The 17,957-nt window shown below is 44.0% G+C and overlaps 1 protein-coding gene across 1 annotated transcript; it reads right to left on the reverse strand.

Annotated features, from left to right (window-relative positions):
- Window positions 1-551: 551 nt before the first annotated feature.
- Window positions 552-4,306, reverse strand: neurod6a (neuronal differentiation 6a). Its single transcript, XM_043688824.2, has 2 exons — window positions 4,041-4,306; window positions 552-2,592 (listed from the first exon to the last, which is right to left on the reverse strand). The coding sequence occupies exon 2, from the start codon at window positions 2,582-2,584 to the stop codon at window positions 1,577-1,579; it is 1,008 nt and encodes a 335-aa protein (XP_043544759.1). The 5' UTR covers window positions 2,585-2,592; window positions 4,041-4,306; the 3' UTR covers window positions 552-1,576.
- Between the last annotated feature and the right edge of the window lie 13,651 nt (window positions 4,307-17,957).

Raw genomic sequence — 17,957 nt, forward strand, 5'->3', positions numbered from 1 at the left:
GATCTGCACTAACCTTGCCTCTCAAATTGGAGCTTTTGCCACTAAATAGAATAATTGCAGTAGTCCAACTCCGTATGGGCATCGGCCATGCATCCCTGCTTCCATTCAACAGTTCAGTGAGAACACTCAAGTCATTGTTCGGTCCTGCCTACCGAAGAACACAAGACAAAAAGTTCGGTATATCTTTCTTGCAGAAAAAAAAGATATTCTCTGCTTATCTTTTGTATTGGCTGCAGCAGTATTATGCCATTTTCAAAATGAAAAGCAACATTTATTTCAACTTCCTTATGTAAATGAAATTCTACTTTTTCCTCTCTATCCCCATCCCCCCTACCCATTGATAGTTTGTTCTTTTTTTTGTTCGATTTATTCAGTATTACCCTTAATGCTTTACATTGAACTCGTTCGGTTGATGCCTTTAGTGAGAATGTTTACTGCTATCAGGATTGACTTCGCTCCCCACCCGTCACCCTCTCCACTATTTGAACAAAGCCCCTAAGCAATTAAAAAAAACCCCATCGAATCTCCCTGGAAAATAATCCACAAAGTGATCGAAACCAAACGAGTTTATTGGAGGGGGAGACGTTCACTTCACACATCAGAGGGGAACAGGGTAAACAATTCATAAAAATACGCGTTCATAGATCCAGCTTTTCATTGCATATGTCAAATCATTCACGCCATACTTCCTTACGAGCAGGAAGTATGTTAATGCATTAGTAAGACACTTGGACAAGTTTGCACACGGTTACACTTTAATACTTTGCCAGTGACCCTTCCCAACTTGTTCACAGGCATCACTACACACTCCCAAATCCTTCGTGACTGCTGATTGTTACATACGTCAAAATTTGACGCATAAAAAAATAAATTCACTACAATAATATGAATAAATATCGGCTGGATCAAATTAATTCAATTAGAACGGTCGATGCGTTTTCATACCGTGATTTGCTAAAATGTCTCTTCCATATAAATCATATTTACGACGTGTATTAAAAGGCAGACATTTTTTTGAACGATCAATGTGCACATTAGAAGGAACCTTTCCCCTTTTGCTGAAAATTGGCAGTGCTGCACCGGCAGGAACAACAGAAAATAAATCGGGAACACTTAGATGTTTCTGTGTTTCCAGAGTTGGTGTGTGACTGGCTGCATACAGTACTGTAGATCCTTCAGAACTCACATGTCGCCTAAATGTTTACCCGGCCCTATCTTCCATCTCAGAGCCATTGAAATAAAGTGACCAAATATTCTGCCAGACGGTCCACTTGTAAAAACACTGTCGTGTCTGTGAAACTGAGCAAAAGTATTTACAAATGATCATGTTAAATGAAAAGTGTACGCGAGAAGTAACGAAGGGCCCATATGGTGTATATTACCCTTTCGAGGGGTTGTTGCTAATATATAATTTACTCACTTGCATAGTTTTTCGATTATTGCTTCTCTGCCATAATGTAACATTCGAATATGAGTGCAGTCGTGCTGTTAAAAACAATTTTGTATCAATTATTTAATGTACCACCCACTGCTTTATCTTAATTACTTGTGATCTGTAGAGCCACTATTTTTCTCATTAATTATGAAAAACCGCATTTAATTCGTCCTGCATTGAAAGTGTCTCGTTGCGCAGATGGAAATCGTAAGGAAATGTACTGTCTGTGGGCACCACACATCGCATGGCTGGGCTGAACATGTAGCTCTGTCCAAGGGGACGGCTGGCTGGCACAGCAGAATAATGCATGCCATAGTGATAATTTTTCACATAGTCAGATGGATCTTCTTGCTTCAGGGAGAAAATCCCATTAAAGTTAATTGGAGGACTGAGGGGACCGTCAAACTGTGGGCTCACACACTCGGGAGAAGCGTTCTGGTAGAAAGACTCATAAGCACCACAGTAGCTGTAAGGTTTGATGGACTTGGAGGAGCTGTCCATTGGACTTTGTACTGAGGGGCTGCCGAGATCAGGGGTTTGGTAGGTGTAGAGGGTGGAGGAAAACTGTGACCTGGCGATATGAGCTCCATCTCCGTTCTGATCCATCAATAAGTTTCTGGTGTTGAGTTGCAGACAGCCAGCTACCAGATTGGTGGTGGGCTGAGACAAGTCTTTACACAGATTTTGGACAAACGTCAGCAGATCAGGTCTCTTGCCAATGCGCAGGATCTCCGACAGAGCCCAGATGTAGTTCTTAGCGAGGCGCAATGTTTCTATCTTGGAGAGTTTCTGTGTTTTGGAATAACATGGGACAACTTTGCGAAGGTTGTCAAGGGCGTTGTTGAGCCCATGCATCCGCTTTCTCTCCCTGGCATTGGCCTCAGTCCTCCTCAGTTTGACTCGCTCAACCCTTTCTTTCGTCATCACCTTTTTCCTGGGCCCTCTCCTTTTGGGATGCTCTTCATCCTCTTCGCCTTCCTTGTCATGTTCATCTCTTTCTGACTCTACAGACGGGGTGATGTTGTTGAGATCAATCGAACACTGCTCATGCTCCGCGCAAGTTTGCGACTCTTTATCCTCGGATTCGCTAACATCATCAAAGTTTGTTCCGGGCATCATGACAACTTCATCAATTGGTAAAGTCAACATGTTGTCAGCTTGGGAGGAGAAGAGAAAAGAGAGAAATAAAAGATGGTTAGCGGCACGGCGTTTTGGCTAAGTAATACAATATCACGAATTTATGTTTACACCGCTCGGAGTCTCTGTTGAAGGTTAAATGATCTGCGCAGGGCATTTAAAATTTCACCTCAAATGATCATAACGAGGAAAAACAATATAGCTTAGGCTTTAGTGTTGCTGCATGGAAGCATCTCACGGTAGTCTTTCCACGAGCAGATTCACAAATGTTTTAAACTCGATAAAAGGGGATGTTCTATTTTACAATGCTGCATGCACTTCTGTTTTTTTTTTCCTGGCTAATCTTAAAATGAACGTGTAAAAACCATGCAATTGACAGGTTTAAGAAAACAGGACGGTTCCACTGTTTTGATTTGATTCCCTCGAGTCTCAAACTTCCCATGGATCGTAATTAAAATTACAGGATCGCTTACAATGCTACATCCAGCTACAGAGACACTCCTGGAAGCGGCGGGTTGTGTGTTTTAACAGTGTAACATCGTTCGCCCTAAATCGTCAGGACTGTACATATTTTGCTCGGAACATTTAACATATATTTTAAGTACAAAACGACAATATAAAGCCACATAGCGCTGGATGCTAGAGATGGCCTGTTTCGTTTCACAAGCATTAACAATAGAATGGATTTGGCAATCAGCCGGAAAGTTAGATGACTGGTCAAGAAAATAATTGAAAATAATTTCCATTTTAGTGAAAAATTAAACTCTGAACTTGTTTTTTTTTACAAAGTATTTCGTGTGCAATGTAGCACCAACCCCGGCATTAGTTATGCAGTGTAATAAATCATTTGACAGATGGAGGGTCTCAGGGTTTTCTTCCGACTCTGAAACATTGCAATTTGCACTTACATTTTCTCTATTCACCTCAAAGTTAAGCTGTTACACTTGGAAGTTTCTCTCCAACAGAGCAACGCCCTACAATTTAGAAGGTTTTTGTTTTGTCTCTCTCACTTCGAAAACTAGTTTTAAATTCGAGTACCAACCGAGGAGCAACCGCACAAAATGTTGGACAATTCTTATTTGATGCGGCCAGGTGTCGGGTCGTTTAAAACAGCAGCCCGACAGAGCACCTAAACGAGCACTTTCTCAAACCTTAAGTCGGTACAGAAATGCTGGCTCTTTACTCGAAACTCCTGTTTAAATAAAATCTATGAATGGAATGACAAAGCAATTTATAATGACAAAGTCATTAGTGGCAAGGGGATGGGGAAGGAGTCAGGTAATGTTCGAATTGCAAACAAAGTCAACACACTCGCCGTTAAACATGCGAAATCAGGATGGTAGCACTCTAAGGCAAGACAATTAAAAACAAAATAAACGACGCCGGGTTGTAATGCAGCGATGGTGGGATCGTTCCCCTGATTTTATTTGTTATTGTTATTGTTGTTGCTGCTGAATTGAATTCTTACCTGAAATCAGTGCTGGGGAGAGATGCTCATTTTCAGCTCCTCCTGGCCACTGCTCCGTAGTCTGACGGCAGTGCTAGGGTCTCTCTCTCTCTCTCTCTCTCTGCAGGATCGGTGTGTGATCGCTCTGAGAAGTGACAGTGATGCCCACTGCCAGCGCTGGTACCATGCCATCTGCCGCTGACGTCAGCGGGCAGCCGCCGCTGATTGGCAGGTGCAGACGCTGGCATCTTGCGCCCCGAGGGAGGCTGGAGCTGGGTTGGGGGGTGTGGGCAGCAGCCCGTAGACATCAAATAATATCACCGTCTCCATTGGGGCAGCCGAGCTGACAGCAAGGAGGCCGGCAGGATCAGCTAGCCCTTCCCAACAAGAGGCAAAGCAATGACACACGTCCCATCTTACACCTTATTAAACCCTGTTCCCACATGTCAGCGCCAATCAGACACAGAAATGCACCGTGCACTTATTCCGGATGCTACGCGCAGCAAAGTCTGTCAATTTGCAATTCCTTCAATGTCAGTTCGGGACTTTGCACATGGGGTCTGGCTAAACAGCAGAGCGGTTTCTTCCCCCTTCCCCTCGCTCCTTCCCCCACCCTGCCAACACCACCCCCTTCGGTGTTGACATGTTTTGCGGTTACACGCTGAATGCCCATGTCAAATGTGAACAAAAGAAGGCATCAAAATGCAATTCATTCAAATCTAGGTGCCATTCAAACGTTGCAAAAGTACCAGTGGTCTCAATAAATTGGCAACTGCCAAAACGCTGTGTGCATCACATGTCAAAGCCAACCCATTGACTACCTGCGAGAGTGCTTGTGCATATTTTACCAAATATTAACCACATCTCCTGCTATCACCCGGGATGGACATGTTCCTTTATCATTAACACTACGAATCAGTTAGTAACTATCCGGAAGAATTCAGCATGGTGAATTCATGAGTCCAAAAAGATTTTTAATAGTCTACTACTCTCATCGCAGCTGATTAGTCAAAATAACAGGCTGTTTGTCATTATTATTATTATTATGCAGATCAGAAATCGGTCTAATATATGCCATCGTCTGATTTCAATGGAACATAACGTTCGTTGTTTTGCAACCTTCTGAGGTACCTATTGCTGTTCAAGTGGCGCAACAGATCATTGTACTAGCCCAAGCTTTTTTTTCACTTGTCTTTTTTCAGCGAGTGTATTTCATAGACAGATCTCCATCCCCACGCTGCTTATTTTGGAAGATGGAGCCAACATACAAGGAACTGCATTTGCAATGTGTCTTTTTTTTAATTGAATGTTATAATATAATTAATCATTTAAACCTGACATAGTATCCTTTCAATCATCTCCCAACACTAGGCTGTTTGTAGTTAACTTTATATAATGGAAAGATAACTGGTTATAAATAAATCTATTGTAATAATATTCTTTACGGTACTTCAGTGTTACAAGAGAAACGTTTCAACGACATTGACAGGCTTGGCATTTTCAATGTCAAGGCCCGTCCCTGACTGTGGTGCATATTAAGAGACAACAGGCCCAGGAAACTTTGTAGTCAGTTTCAGTGATATCTCCTTATTTGAACGCCGCCATAGTACATTGTTCAGTCTGGCAATTGGTTAAACTGCAACCTTTGACTGGACGTTTCAATAGTATAAATCTGACGTTTTTATAGTTGGATATCTGAAGTTAAACACAGTAGCAGAACGGATCAACTAGGTACCGAGGAATTTTAGTTCGTGTTTCGAAATTTTGTGGACAAGAATATAATAGACAACGCATTTAATTTCACTACATCGGCGATTATTGTACTCGTCTAAATTATTTGATTTGAACAACGGGTAATTCTTTGACAGATTATTCTAAACCCTGTGTGGGAGGGGTGGGGCAGGGGGTGGGGGAGTGGAATTAAAGCACACGGTGTGGATCTCAATGCAAGGCCGAGTTTGGTTCTTTCCGAGAGAATGCAGAAGGAACACAAATCGGTTTTTGTTTTGTATTATTTGCAATCTCCCAATGTCAATTTTCGCCACTCTTTGTTGAAACTCCAAAAAGCATTAGAAAATCCTGACAACAAACGGAGTTCAGTCAAGAACGAGACCGGTCCAAACTCATTTCCTTTTTATTAGCTTTTATCCCCCCCTTATTTGTCACTGTGCGGCATTATACTCCAAGCGTGCTATGCTACCAGCTTGCAGTAGCCACTGGCAATATCTGCCGAGACATGGGCATTCGAGGTTGTGTTAATGGTAAAAAAAAAACTTGCTCTATGTGATTTTCATACCGCTTGTTTAACTCAAATGGATTAATGTCATGCATTTAGTTCCATGCTCAGGATAGTAATCTGACCAGCTAAACGATATTTAACTAATCAGGTGATTACAAATGCACAAAAACAATCTGTCACGTTTTTCAAACAATCTGTCGGGTTCTCAATGGCTGGGATTAAAATAATAAGATGACAATGGCACCTCACGAGCTATACTGGCATTTAACTGTGTGGTGCCAGTCCTGGTGATACACCCTTTGGGACCTGACACCAGAATATTAGGTACTCCAGAATAAATGGCAGTGTTTTCTGTGCATACATTTCCCCAACAATCTTGTATTCCATCAAATTGTTTCACAGCAAAATACTATTTTGCTTTCGTTTACAATATAGCAACATGAAGGGTGAATCAAAATTAAAAAAAAAGACAGCCTCCTGAAAAATCATATCATTCTCACAGGGCTGTAAAATTCATGAGTCCAATTTGTTTACTAAATTGAATCGAATGCAGAAATTACAGATGAGCGAAGATGTTGTCATCTCATTCCCGCATCTCATTCCCGCTGAACTGGTTCAGTCTGAGATGGTTTACAGACATTCCCAAGGTCCTTTACCCCTCTACAGTAGGCTTCCAACGTTCAAACACATCATACGAAAGCGAGTGGACAGGAGTGTGCTGCTGGAAATCACTTTGGCGGCGTTCATGTAGTTAAAAGCTACCCATACCATTGGTAGCCACGCAGCTGAGATCCTCGTGTTGTGAGTTACCAAAGGCATTGTTTTGGGGTCAAGTTCCTCTTTCTTGGTTGTTGGTGGAGAATCCGAAATATAACCAAAGCATTGCACTACTGAAGGAGATGGAAAGACAAAGTTAGAACTGCAGCGTCCATTTATCGTTTTGCTGCTCGAAGTTGAAGTCAATGAGAAAACTGTGGATCTGGATCATCTTGACTTTGGTCTCCAGGAATACAATGACAGCACTGTGTTAACTCCAACTCAGAAACCAGAAATCAGAAATTCAAGGTGCTCAGTCTTCGTGAAATCTTTTGTAAAATAAAAACATTGACTCGTTCTAAAAGTCTCAAGGTGATGATGGTACAATACTGGGGAGCTCTCGTCTCCAGATGTACAGTATTGTGCTTGACCAATGAGGAATTGTGTTCGGTGAGCGCTTTACAGATTCGCAGCAACACGACACAGGTGACATCTTCAGGAAGTCACACATGGAAGCTATGTTTGTATCTAGCGTTCATAGAATTTTGACTCATTCCAATTTTCCGTGATCTCTGAAAACCCTTCCCTCAGGTCAAGAGCTAAAGACTCGACAGCAGATGGTACGTCCTCTGAGAATTGACATGTCTCACTCAGAAAAGAGTAAAGCGGAGGTTGGGCAGACCTTGTCTGTTCATTTCTAATACTGCGTTGTCTCCTCACCCTTCACGGTGAGGGAGGAATTGGATACTTTGACTGGAAAGCGGAGATATGATTCAGGAGTGAGGGAACGGACTTCATAGTTCAGCGGGCTGCAGTATCAGAATCTCTACGGGAGGTCCTAGGCTGTGTACCAAATGCAGTATAACTCCTGTCCACAATAAAGTTGTTTTTCAAAGTTTTCAAGCGGTGAATGCCTTATTTCACAAAATGCGACGAGCATGTGGTTTTTCTCTCTCTGTAATTACTACAAAGAAAGCGTCTCATGTGTTTAAATATCGATGTATTTCAATAGCAAGTGTGCACTCCTTACAGCGCATACCGTTGCAAATTCCTTGTAAAAAATTCCTGCAGCTTGAGCCCGACCAAGTTCGAAGCGAAAACTCTATCTCGCGACTTTGGTTGAATCCAGTACTTGTGGCGCAATGACACCTGTGAGAATGTAGGAATTGGGGGAAACATCTCATTGAACTGCTGACCTCCTGTCATTACTAGCATTCTGATTTTTCTTTTATTTACTCGAACACTTGGATGACTCAATTGGTTCAATTTTCTTTTAAATTCTTCAGTAGAATTAATACTTCCCTGGGGTGTGTGGGGTCTCGTGGTACAAGCCTCTTGGCAAATACGTAGGTTGAATGTTATTGTGAGAATGCCATTTGTTTGTTTCATTTAAGCATTTATTTTCGATAGCAGTAGTTTCGATGACTCAAAGCATTTTGAATAATTTGTAGTTAGATTATGGAATCAACCTAATGTGCACATATGCAATAAAATGTTTCTATTTATAAAAGAGCATTTATCACAATAAATGTGACAAAACCAGAAAAATAAATTTAATTGTGCACGTGAAAAAGGGATAGCTCACGTTTTTTTCTCATATTAAAGAAAAATAATAGATCACATTTAATATAAGTTACATTAAAATAAGAAGTGGATAACTGCTGTTAAAACCAAGACTGGTTCAATTATCTCTTGTTCTTTAGCCACATCTTACCTGAAGACGGCGCCTGGACTTAACTCCCCATGTGCAACTGAATGGGAGACGATTTATTTCTATGTCCAAGTTTCTGTTAGAATTTGCTTATGTAGAGCTGTCACCTATTCACCTTCAATTTGACCGAGATAATCACCACTCTGTTAACAAATAAACAGATTATAATCTGTGCCTATGTCTAAATGAAATGTTGAATAATAAACACAGATACTCAATTTTTTTTAATATCTGGCAACATCAGTCAACAATTTTGAAATTTGGCATTGAGCTTTTCTCCAAAAACGCTGAAACCAAAACAACCAAGCAGGTTTAAATTCCCATTGAGATGGGATCTTTCTTCAGAAGGACTGTTCAAATAACAATGTTGTCAGCGGATAACTTCTCTGTGACATGTAGAATGATACAGACTGTGTGTGCTTACTTCTTTTGGAGCTTCCTGCAAGAGAGATGCAACCTTACTGATTCATTAGCAGAGAGTGGACAGGAGGTGGGAATCAGCGGGGTACCTTCTGGCACATATTTGACCCAAGGTCACGTGACTCCAAATGCTCACCTATAAATAGCTCACATCGGACTCTACACCATTGTCCTATCTTTGTTGCTTGTATCCTTCTGATTGGAAAGAGAGCACCAGGCATAGGTGATGAGGCAATTTGGGATATTGACTGGTATGACTACTTGTGTACAACTTGGTAAGCTGCTGTTTGGACAACTGAAAAGTCCTGCGATGCAGAGAGAACTGCAAAACATAGTGTAGATTCTCAAATTCATCATCTCAAATACCTTATGATGGACATTTGGTGAATCTATAACTTTTAAAACTGAAGATGATATATTTGTAAACTGATATTTAGTTTATATCTGAACTCAAGAGTTCAGATATCAAAACTAAAGTTATTAAAATAATGTCTGAAACATTATGTTCTGAAAGAGAGCTCACAAATATCAACATGTTAATGATAGAGTCATCACAAGAGTCTGATCTCGAGATTATAAATGCAAGAACATAAATGTTAATTTAATTCAATTTTCTCATCCTTTCCACTGAACCAGTCCCTGAATTTCTCAGTGAATTTCTCAGCGGCACTAACTCAGCTCAAAGCATAGCATGGCAGCCTTGTCCCTTTTATCATCGAGTGAAGTGAAGGTATGGAATGAGAAGTCCACAGGAAACAAACAGTGGCATCATTGATCTTAACCATTCAAATAGATCAAGGCAGTCACTTCAGGAATTTGGCAGTGAATACTACAGATTGGAAGAGCAAATCAGAGGCTGACAATTAACTCACCTCCAAACTCCCTAAAGTCTGTTCACCATCCACAAAGGTAGGAATGTGGTGGAATGCTCTCTACCTATCTGGGTAAGTACAGCTCAAACACACAAAAGAAACTCGGTACCATCCAGGGTAAAACAACATACTTGAAGGTATCTCATCTTCTACTTTAATGATTCAATTCATCCATGACTATGTACCATGCCTGCAGCATGGCAAGTGCAAAGATGCACTTCTGCAACCTGTCAAAGCTTCTTCATTGCACTCCCTAAGCCTCTAACTGTACCACCTAGAAGAACGGGGGGAGCAGATACATGGGAACATCATCACCTCCCCATTTCTTTCCAAGTAATATGTACCATTGACTTGAAAATGTATTGTTGTTATTTAATTTCCATTGGAGCAAACTTCTGCCTCCCCAACAGCACTCAGGGAGTACCTGTATCACATGAATTATGGCTCAAGAAGGGACCTCATCACCATCTTCTCAATGGGCAATGAATGCTGGGCTTACAACTAATACCAACATACCATGGATAACTCATATTTAATAAAAATAGATTCATAAGAGTGCAGTGAGCAAGAAGAAGCATAGAATCATAGAGATGTACAGCACGGAAACAGACCCTTTGGTCCAACTCGCCCATGCCAACCAGATATCCCAATCCAATCTAGTCCCACCTGCCAAATTTCTGAAGTGACTGCCTTGATCTATTTGAATGGTTAAGATCAATGATGCCACTGTTTGTTTCCAGTGGACTTCTCTTTCCATACCTTCACTTCATTCAATGATAAAAGGGACAAGGCTGCCATGCTAAGCTTTGAGCTGAGTTAGTGCCACTGAGAAACTCACTGAGAAATGCAGGGGCTGGTTCAGTGGAAAGGATGAGAAAATTGAATTAAATTAACATTCATACTCCTGCATTTATAAGCAGACATAATTATACAGGAGGATCAGGAAACAGCTAGGTTAAGGATCAGCCAACAGCCATTTTTTTCTTGGTAAGGACCTCAGTTTCTTGAATATTAAGCAGTATGCCTTTGGAATACAAACGATTGTTACATGAGAAATATGTATTTGGAAACCGTAATGCACCCAAGCTTCCATTTTCTATTTGTTCAAAACTTATTACATTTTTAACTTTTCCCATTTGAAATGTAATGGACCTTGTTTTAAACATAATTTATAAGGAAGTCGAAAACTTGAAAGAGAATTGAATTGTTTGATTGCCCTTTGTCAAGTAAAATATGCAGTTAAAGATCTTGAAGCCATACGTGGCAGCTAGGAGCAATGGGGAATATTGAAGGAAACCCTGAACATATGGGTATTGTCCAGGAGATTCTAATACTGTAATTTGAATGAACATAGATTCTGGGTAATCCAAGATGGAGGACGGGAAAAATTTCTGGCTGTAAGAACTGCTCCGTTTTTTGAGGTATTTTAGGTGTTGGAGGTGATTTCCTCGAATTCCAGGAGCTGCAATTACTGTTTTATATGCTGTTGCATTGTTTTGGAACTTTGGAAAAAAATAAGTCAAAACAACAGCAGTTTTAAAAGGGAGAAGAGCAGACAAAGGAAGCACATGGTGAGGTCAGTGCAGGAGAGAGAGAGAGAAAACACCTGCACAGTTACCGCCTGTTTGAATTCGTGTATCGCTGGACATCGGAGTGCATCTGGGAAAATTAACGAACAGTGAAATTCACAACTGATCTTGGAGAACTATTGGGCTAAGTTCACAGCACAGAATCAGATAAGTTAATCGTTATTTTAAGTCTGTCCAAGAGAAAGGCTGCAGTAGTGAGTACAGTGGGTTCTTTCTTGATTATATGTTTTTGGAGATAAGTCTCTTGATTAAACTTAAAATATAAGCTATAGCTATTAATTTAACCTGGGGCAGTGCTTCTAGAGGAATAAGACGGTGTTATTTTCTGGGTCTGTAGATTGTGAAGGAGCAAAAATGGCCTTTGCAATGATATGTACTTCTTGTCAGATATGGGAGTTTAAAGAGAGTTCAAGGGTTACGCGGATTATATCTGCCATAAATGCTGTTGGATGCGAATCTTAACAGATCGAGTGGGTTGGTTGTGAGAGACAGATCGAAGTGATGAGGAATTTGCAACAGCAACAGTATGTGATGGATGGCAGTTATAGGAAGGGGGGGGGCAAGTCTCAGATACAGTCACATGGATGGGTTAACTCCAGGAAGGGTAAGAGAGGTAGGCAGCTAGCGCAGGAGTCTTTTGTGGATATACCCATTTTAAACAGGTATCCTGTTTTGGAAAATGTAGGGGGTGATGGATTCTCAGGTTGCACGAACAGCCAAGTTTCTGGTGTTGAGACTGGCCCTAATGCAACGAGGGGTAGGTCGGCTTCCAAGAGATCAATTGTGTTAGGGGATTCTGTAGTCCAAGGTACAGACAGTCATTTCTGTGGCCAGCAGAGAAAAAACAGAATGGTATGTTGTTTCCCTGGTGCCAGGATCAAGGATGTCTCAGAGAGGGTGAAGAATGCTCTCACAGGGGAGAGGGGCCAGCAGGAGGTCATTGTCCACATTGGAACCAATGACATAGGAAGGGAAAAGATTGAGATTCTGATGGGAGATTACAGAGAGTTAGGCAGAAATTTAAAAAGGAGGTCCTCAAGGGTAGTAATATCTGGATTACTCCCAGTGCTATGAGCTAGTGAGGGCAGGAATAGGACGATAGAGCAGATGAATGCATGGCTGAGGAGCTGGTATATGGGAGAAGGATTCACATTTTTCGATCATTGGAATCTCTTTTGGGGTAGAAGGGACCTGTACAAGAAGGTTGGACTGGGGTGTACAAAGTTAAAAATCACACAACACCAGGTTATAGTCCAACAGGTTTAATTGGAAGCACACTAGCTTTCGGAGCGACGCTAGCTTTCGGATTGCACCTAAATTGGAAGGGGACTAATATACAGGCAGGGAAATTTGCTAGAACCGCTTGGAAGGATTTAAACTAGTCAGGTGGGTGGGGTGGAACCCAGGGAGATAGTGAGGAAAGAGATCGATCTGAAACGGGGACAGCTGAGAACAGAAGTGAGTCAAACTGTCAGGGACAATGTGGGACTAATAAATTAAACTGCATTTATTTCAATGCAAGGGGCCTAACAGGGAAGGAGAAAGTGAGGTCTGCAGATGCTGGAGATCAAAGTTGAAACTTTATTGCTGGAACAGCACAGCAGGTCAGGCAGCATCCAGGGAACAGGAGATTCGACGTTTCGGGCACAGGCCGAAGAAGGGCCTGTGCCCGAAACGTCGAATCTCCTGTTCCCTGGATGCTGCCTGACCTGCTGTGCTTGTTCCAGCAATAAAGCCTAACAGGGAAGGCAGATGAACTCAGGGATTGGTTAGGAACATGGGATGGGATATCATAGCAATTACAGAAACATGGCTCAGGGATGGGCAGGACTGGCAGCTTAATATTCCAGGATACAAATGCTACAGGAAGGATAGAAAGGGAGGCAAGAGAGGAGGGGGAGTGGCATTTTTGATAAGGGATAGCATTACAGCTGTGCTGAGGGAGAATATTCCTGGAAATACATCCAGGGAAGTTATTTGGGTGGAACTGAGAAATAAGAAAGGGATGATCACCTTATTGGGATTGTATCATAGAGCCCCCAGTAGTCAGAGGGAATTTGAGAAACAAACTTGTAAGGAGATCTCAGCTATCTGTAAGAATAATAGGGTAGTTATGGAAGGGGATTTTAACTTTCCAAACATCGACTGGGACTGCCATAGTGTTAAAAGTTTAGATGGAGAGGAATTTCTTAAGTGTGTACAAAACAATTTTCTGATTCAGTATGTGGATGTACCTACTAGAGAAGGTGCAAAACTTGACCAACTCTTGGGAAATCAGGCAGGACAGGTGACTAAGGTGTCAGTGGGGGAGCACTTTGGGGCCAGCGACCATAATTCTATTATATTTAAAATAGTGTTGGAAAAGGATAGACCAGATCTAAAAGTTGAAGTTCTAAATTGGAGAAAGGTCAATTTTGATGATATTAGGCAAGAACTTTCGAAAGCTGATTGGAGGCAGATGTTCGCAGGTAAAGGGACGGCTGGAAAAAGGGAAACCTTCAGAAATGAGATAACAAGAATCCAGAGAAAGTATATTCCTGTTAGGGTGAAAGGGAAGGCTGGTAAGTATAGGGAATGCTGGATGACTAAAGAAGTTGAGGGTTTGGATAAGAAAAAGAAGGAAGCATATGTCAGGTATAGACAGGATAGATCGAGTGAATCCTTAGAAGAGTATAAAGAAAGTAGGAGTATACTTAGGAGTGAAATCAGGAGGGCAAAATGGGGACATGAGATAGCTTTGGCAAATAGAATTAAGGAGAATCCAAAGGGTAACTAGGGAGAAAATATGGCCCCTCAAAGATCAGCAAGGCGGCCTGTGTATGGAGCCACAGAAAATGGGGGAGATACTAAATGAATATTTTGCATCAGTATTTACTATGGAAAAGGATATGGAAGATATAGACTGTAGGGAAATAGATGGTGACATCTTGCAAAATGTCCAGATTACAGGGGAGGAAATGCTGGATGTCTTGAAACGGTTAAAAGTGGATAAATCCCCAAGACCTGATCAGGTGTACCGAGAACTCTGTGGGAAGCTAGAGAAGTGATTGCTGGGCCACTTGCTGAGATATTTGTATCATCGATAGTCACAGGTGAGGTGCCCGAGGACTGGAGGTTAGCAAATGTGGTGCCACTGTTTAAGAAGGGTGGTAAAAACAAGCCAGGGAACTATAAATCGGTGAGCCTGACCTCAGTTGGAGGAAATCCTGCGGGACAGGATGTACATGTATTTGGAAAGGTAAAAACAATGACTGCAGATGCTGGAAACCAGATTCTGGATCAATGGTGCTGGAAGAGCACAGCAGTTCAGGCAGCATCCGAGGAGCTTCAGCAGAATCGACGTTTCGGGCAAAAGCCCTTCATAAGGAATAAAGGCAGAGAGCCTGAAGCGTGGAGAGATAAGCTAGAGGAGGGTGGGGGTGGGGAGAGAGTAGCATAGAGTACAATAGGTGAGTGGGGGAGGAGATGAAGGTGATAGGTCAGGGAGGAGAGGGTGGAGTGGATAGGTGGAAAAGGAGCTAGGCAGGTTGACCAAGTCTGGACAAGTCAAGGGGACTGGAAGTTTGAAACGAGGATGAGGTGGGGGAAGGGGAAATGAGGAAGCTGTTGAAGTCCACATTGATGCCCAGTGGTTGAAGTGTTCCGAGGCGGAAGATGAGGCATTCTTCCTCCAGGCGTCAGGTGGTGAGGGAGCGGCGGTGAAGGAGGCCCAGGACCTCCATGTCCTCGGCAGAGTGGGAGGGGGAGTTGAAATGTTGGGCCACGGGGCGGTTTGGTTGATTGGTGCGGGTGTCTCGGAGATGTTCCCTAAAGCGCTCTGCTAGGAGGCGCCCAGTCTCCCCAATGTAGAGGAGACCGCATCGGGAGCAACGGATACAATAAATGATATTAGTGGATGTGCAGGTAAAATTTTGATGGATATGGAAGGCTCCTTTAGGGCCTTGGATGGAGGTGAGGGAGGAGGTGTGGGCGCAGGTTTTACAGTTCCTGCAGTGGCAGGGCAAAGTGCCAGGATGGGAGGGTGGGTCGTAGGGGGGCGTGGACCTGACCAGGTAGTCACGGAGGGAACGGTCTTTGCGGAAGGCAGAAAGGGGTGGGGAGGGAAATATATCCCTGGTGGTGGGGTCTTTTTGGAGGTGGCGGAAATGTCGGCGGATGGTTTATGCGGAGGTTTGTAGGGTGGAAGGTGAGCACCAGGGGCGTTCTGTCCTTGTTACGGTTGGAGGGGTGGGTCTGAGGGCGGAGGTGCGGGATGTGGACGAGATGCGTTGGAGGGCATCTTTAACCACGTGGGAAGGAAAATTGCGGTCTCTAAAGAAGGAGGCCATCTGATGTGCTCTCTGGTGGAACTGGTCCTCCTGGGAGCAAATACGGCGGAGGCGGAGGAATTGGGAATACAGGATGGCATTTTTGCAAGAGATAGGGTGGGAAGAGGTGTAATCCAGGTAGCTGTGGGAGTCGGTGGGTTTGTAAAAAATGTCAGTGTCAAGTCGGTAGTCACTAATGGAGATGGAGAGGTCCAGGAAGGGGAGGGAGGTGTCAGAGATGGTCCAGTTAAATTTAAGGTCAGGGTGGAACGTATTGGTGAAGTTGATGAATTGCTCAACCTCCTCGCGGGACCACGAGGTGGCACCAATACAGTCATCAATGTAGCAGAGGAAGAGGTGGGGAGTGGTGCCGGTGTAATTACGGAAGATCAACTGTTCTACGTAGCCAACAAAGAGACAGGCATAGCTGGGGCCCATACGTGTGCCCATGGCTACCCCTTTGGTCTGGAGGAAGTGGGAGGATTCAAAGGAGAAATTGTTAAGGGTGAGGACCAGTTCGGCCAAACGAATGAGAGTGTCGGTGGAAGGGTACTGTTGGGGACTTCTGGAGAGGAAAGAATGGAGGGCTTGGAGGCCCTGGTCATGGCGGACGGATGTGTAGAGGGATTGGATATCCATGGTGAAGATGAGGCATTGGGGGCCGGGGAAATGGAAGTCTTGGAGGAGGTGGAGGGCGTGGGTGGTGTCTCGAACATATGTGGGGAGTTCCTGGACTAGGGGGGATAGGACTGTGTCGAGGTAGGTAGAGATAAGTTCAGTGGGGCAGGAGCATGCTGAGACAATGGGTCGGCCAGGGTGGTCAGGCTTGTGGATCTTGGGAATGAGGTAGAACCGGGCAGTGCGGGGTTCCCGGAATATGAGGTTGGAAGCTGTGGGTGGGAGATCTCCTGAGGTGATGAGGTTCTGTATGGTCTGGGAGATGATGGTTTGGTGATGGGGGGTGGGGTCATGGTCGAGTGGGCAGTAGGAAGAGGTGTCCTTGAGTTGGCGTTTGGCTTCAGCGGTGTAGAAGTCAGTGCGCCAGACTACCACTGCGCCCCCTTTATCCGCTGGCTTGATGGTGAGGTTGGGATTAGAGCAGAGGGATTGGAGGGCTGCGCATTGTGAGGGTGAGAGGTTGGAGTCGGGGAGGGGGGTAGACAGGTTGAGGCGTTTAATGTCCCAGCGGCAGTTGGAAATGAAGCGGTCAAGGGCAGGTATTAGGCCAGCGCGGGGTGTCCAGGTGGATGCAGTGTGTTGGAGGTGGGCGAAGAGGTCCTCGGAAGGTGGGCGGGAGTCCTGATTGTGAAAGTAAGCTCGGAGACGGAGGCGACGGAAGAAGTGTTCGATGTCACGGCATGTATGAAATTAATTGATGCGTGGACGGAGGGGGACGAAGGTGAGTCCTTTGCTGAGGACTGATCGTTCGTCCTCAGTGAGTGGAAGGTCCGGGGGGATGGTGAAAACTCGGCAGGGCTGGGAGCTGGGATCTGGTGTGGGTGTGGAGCTGGGAGTGGGGTCAAAGCCAGTACCTGGAGTGGGTGTGATGGTGGGGGGAATGGGGGTGGAGGCATGAGCAGGGGTAGTGCTCCCCTCGGGGTTCTGGGGGGTGGGTATAGTGACAGTGGGTCTGTGGGGGGCGTGTCAGCAGAATGCAGGTGAGTGGCGCTGGTGGGGGCGGAAGTGGTGGCAAACACGGCAGTAGGGGTGGCGGAAGTCACTGAGCATGTGGCATCGGTAATGATGTGAGGGCCGGAAGTGGCTGTGGGAGCGGCCATGATGGGGCGGAAGTGACATCATCAATCAGCGTGGGGGTGGTAGCTGCATCAGCCGCATGGCTAATGGCGTTTCCGAGGCCAGGGGAATCTCATGGAATGTTTGAGGAGTGCTGGTTATGGAGGTGGGTGGATAAAAGTTTGTTGTACTTACAGTTTTTGATGTTTGAGATGGAATTGAAATACTGTTTGTTGAGAGTATGAATTCTCCTGAGGATGTAGTACAGAGTGGGTCCTTTGCAATTCTGAGAGAGTGTGGCCCTCAGCTG

This window comes from Chiloscyllium plagiosum, unplaced genomic scaffold, assembly GCF_037043375.1.
Source record: "Chiloscyllium plagiosum isolate Xiang-an unplaced genomic scaffold, Cpla_swu_hap1 HiC_scaffold_4, whole genome shotgun sequence".
NCBI classification, from domain to species: Eukaryota; Metazoa; Chordata; class Chondrichthyes; order Orectolobiformes; family Hemiscylliidae; genus Chiloscyllium; species Chiloscyllium plagiosum.

Excerpts from the sequence above, each read along its gene's own strand:
- neurod6a (XM_043688824.2), bottom strand. The coding sequence starts at position 2,584 with ATGTTGACTTTACCAATTGATGAAGTTGTCATGATGCCCGGAACAAAC.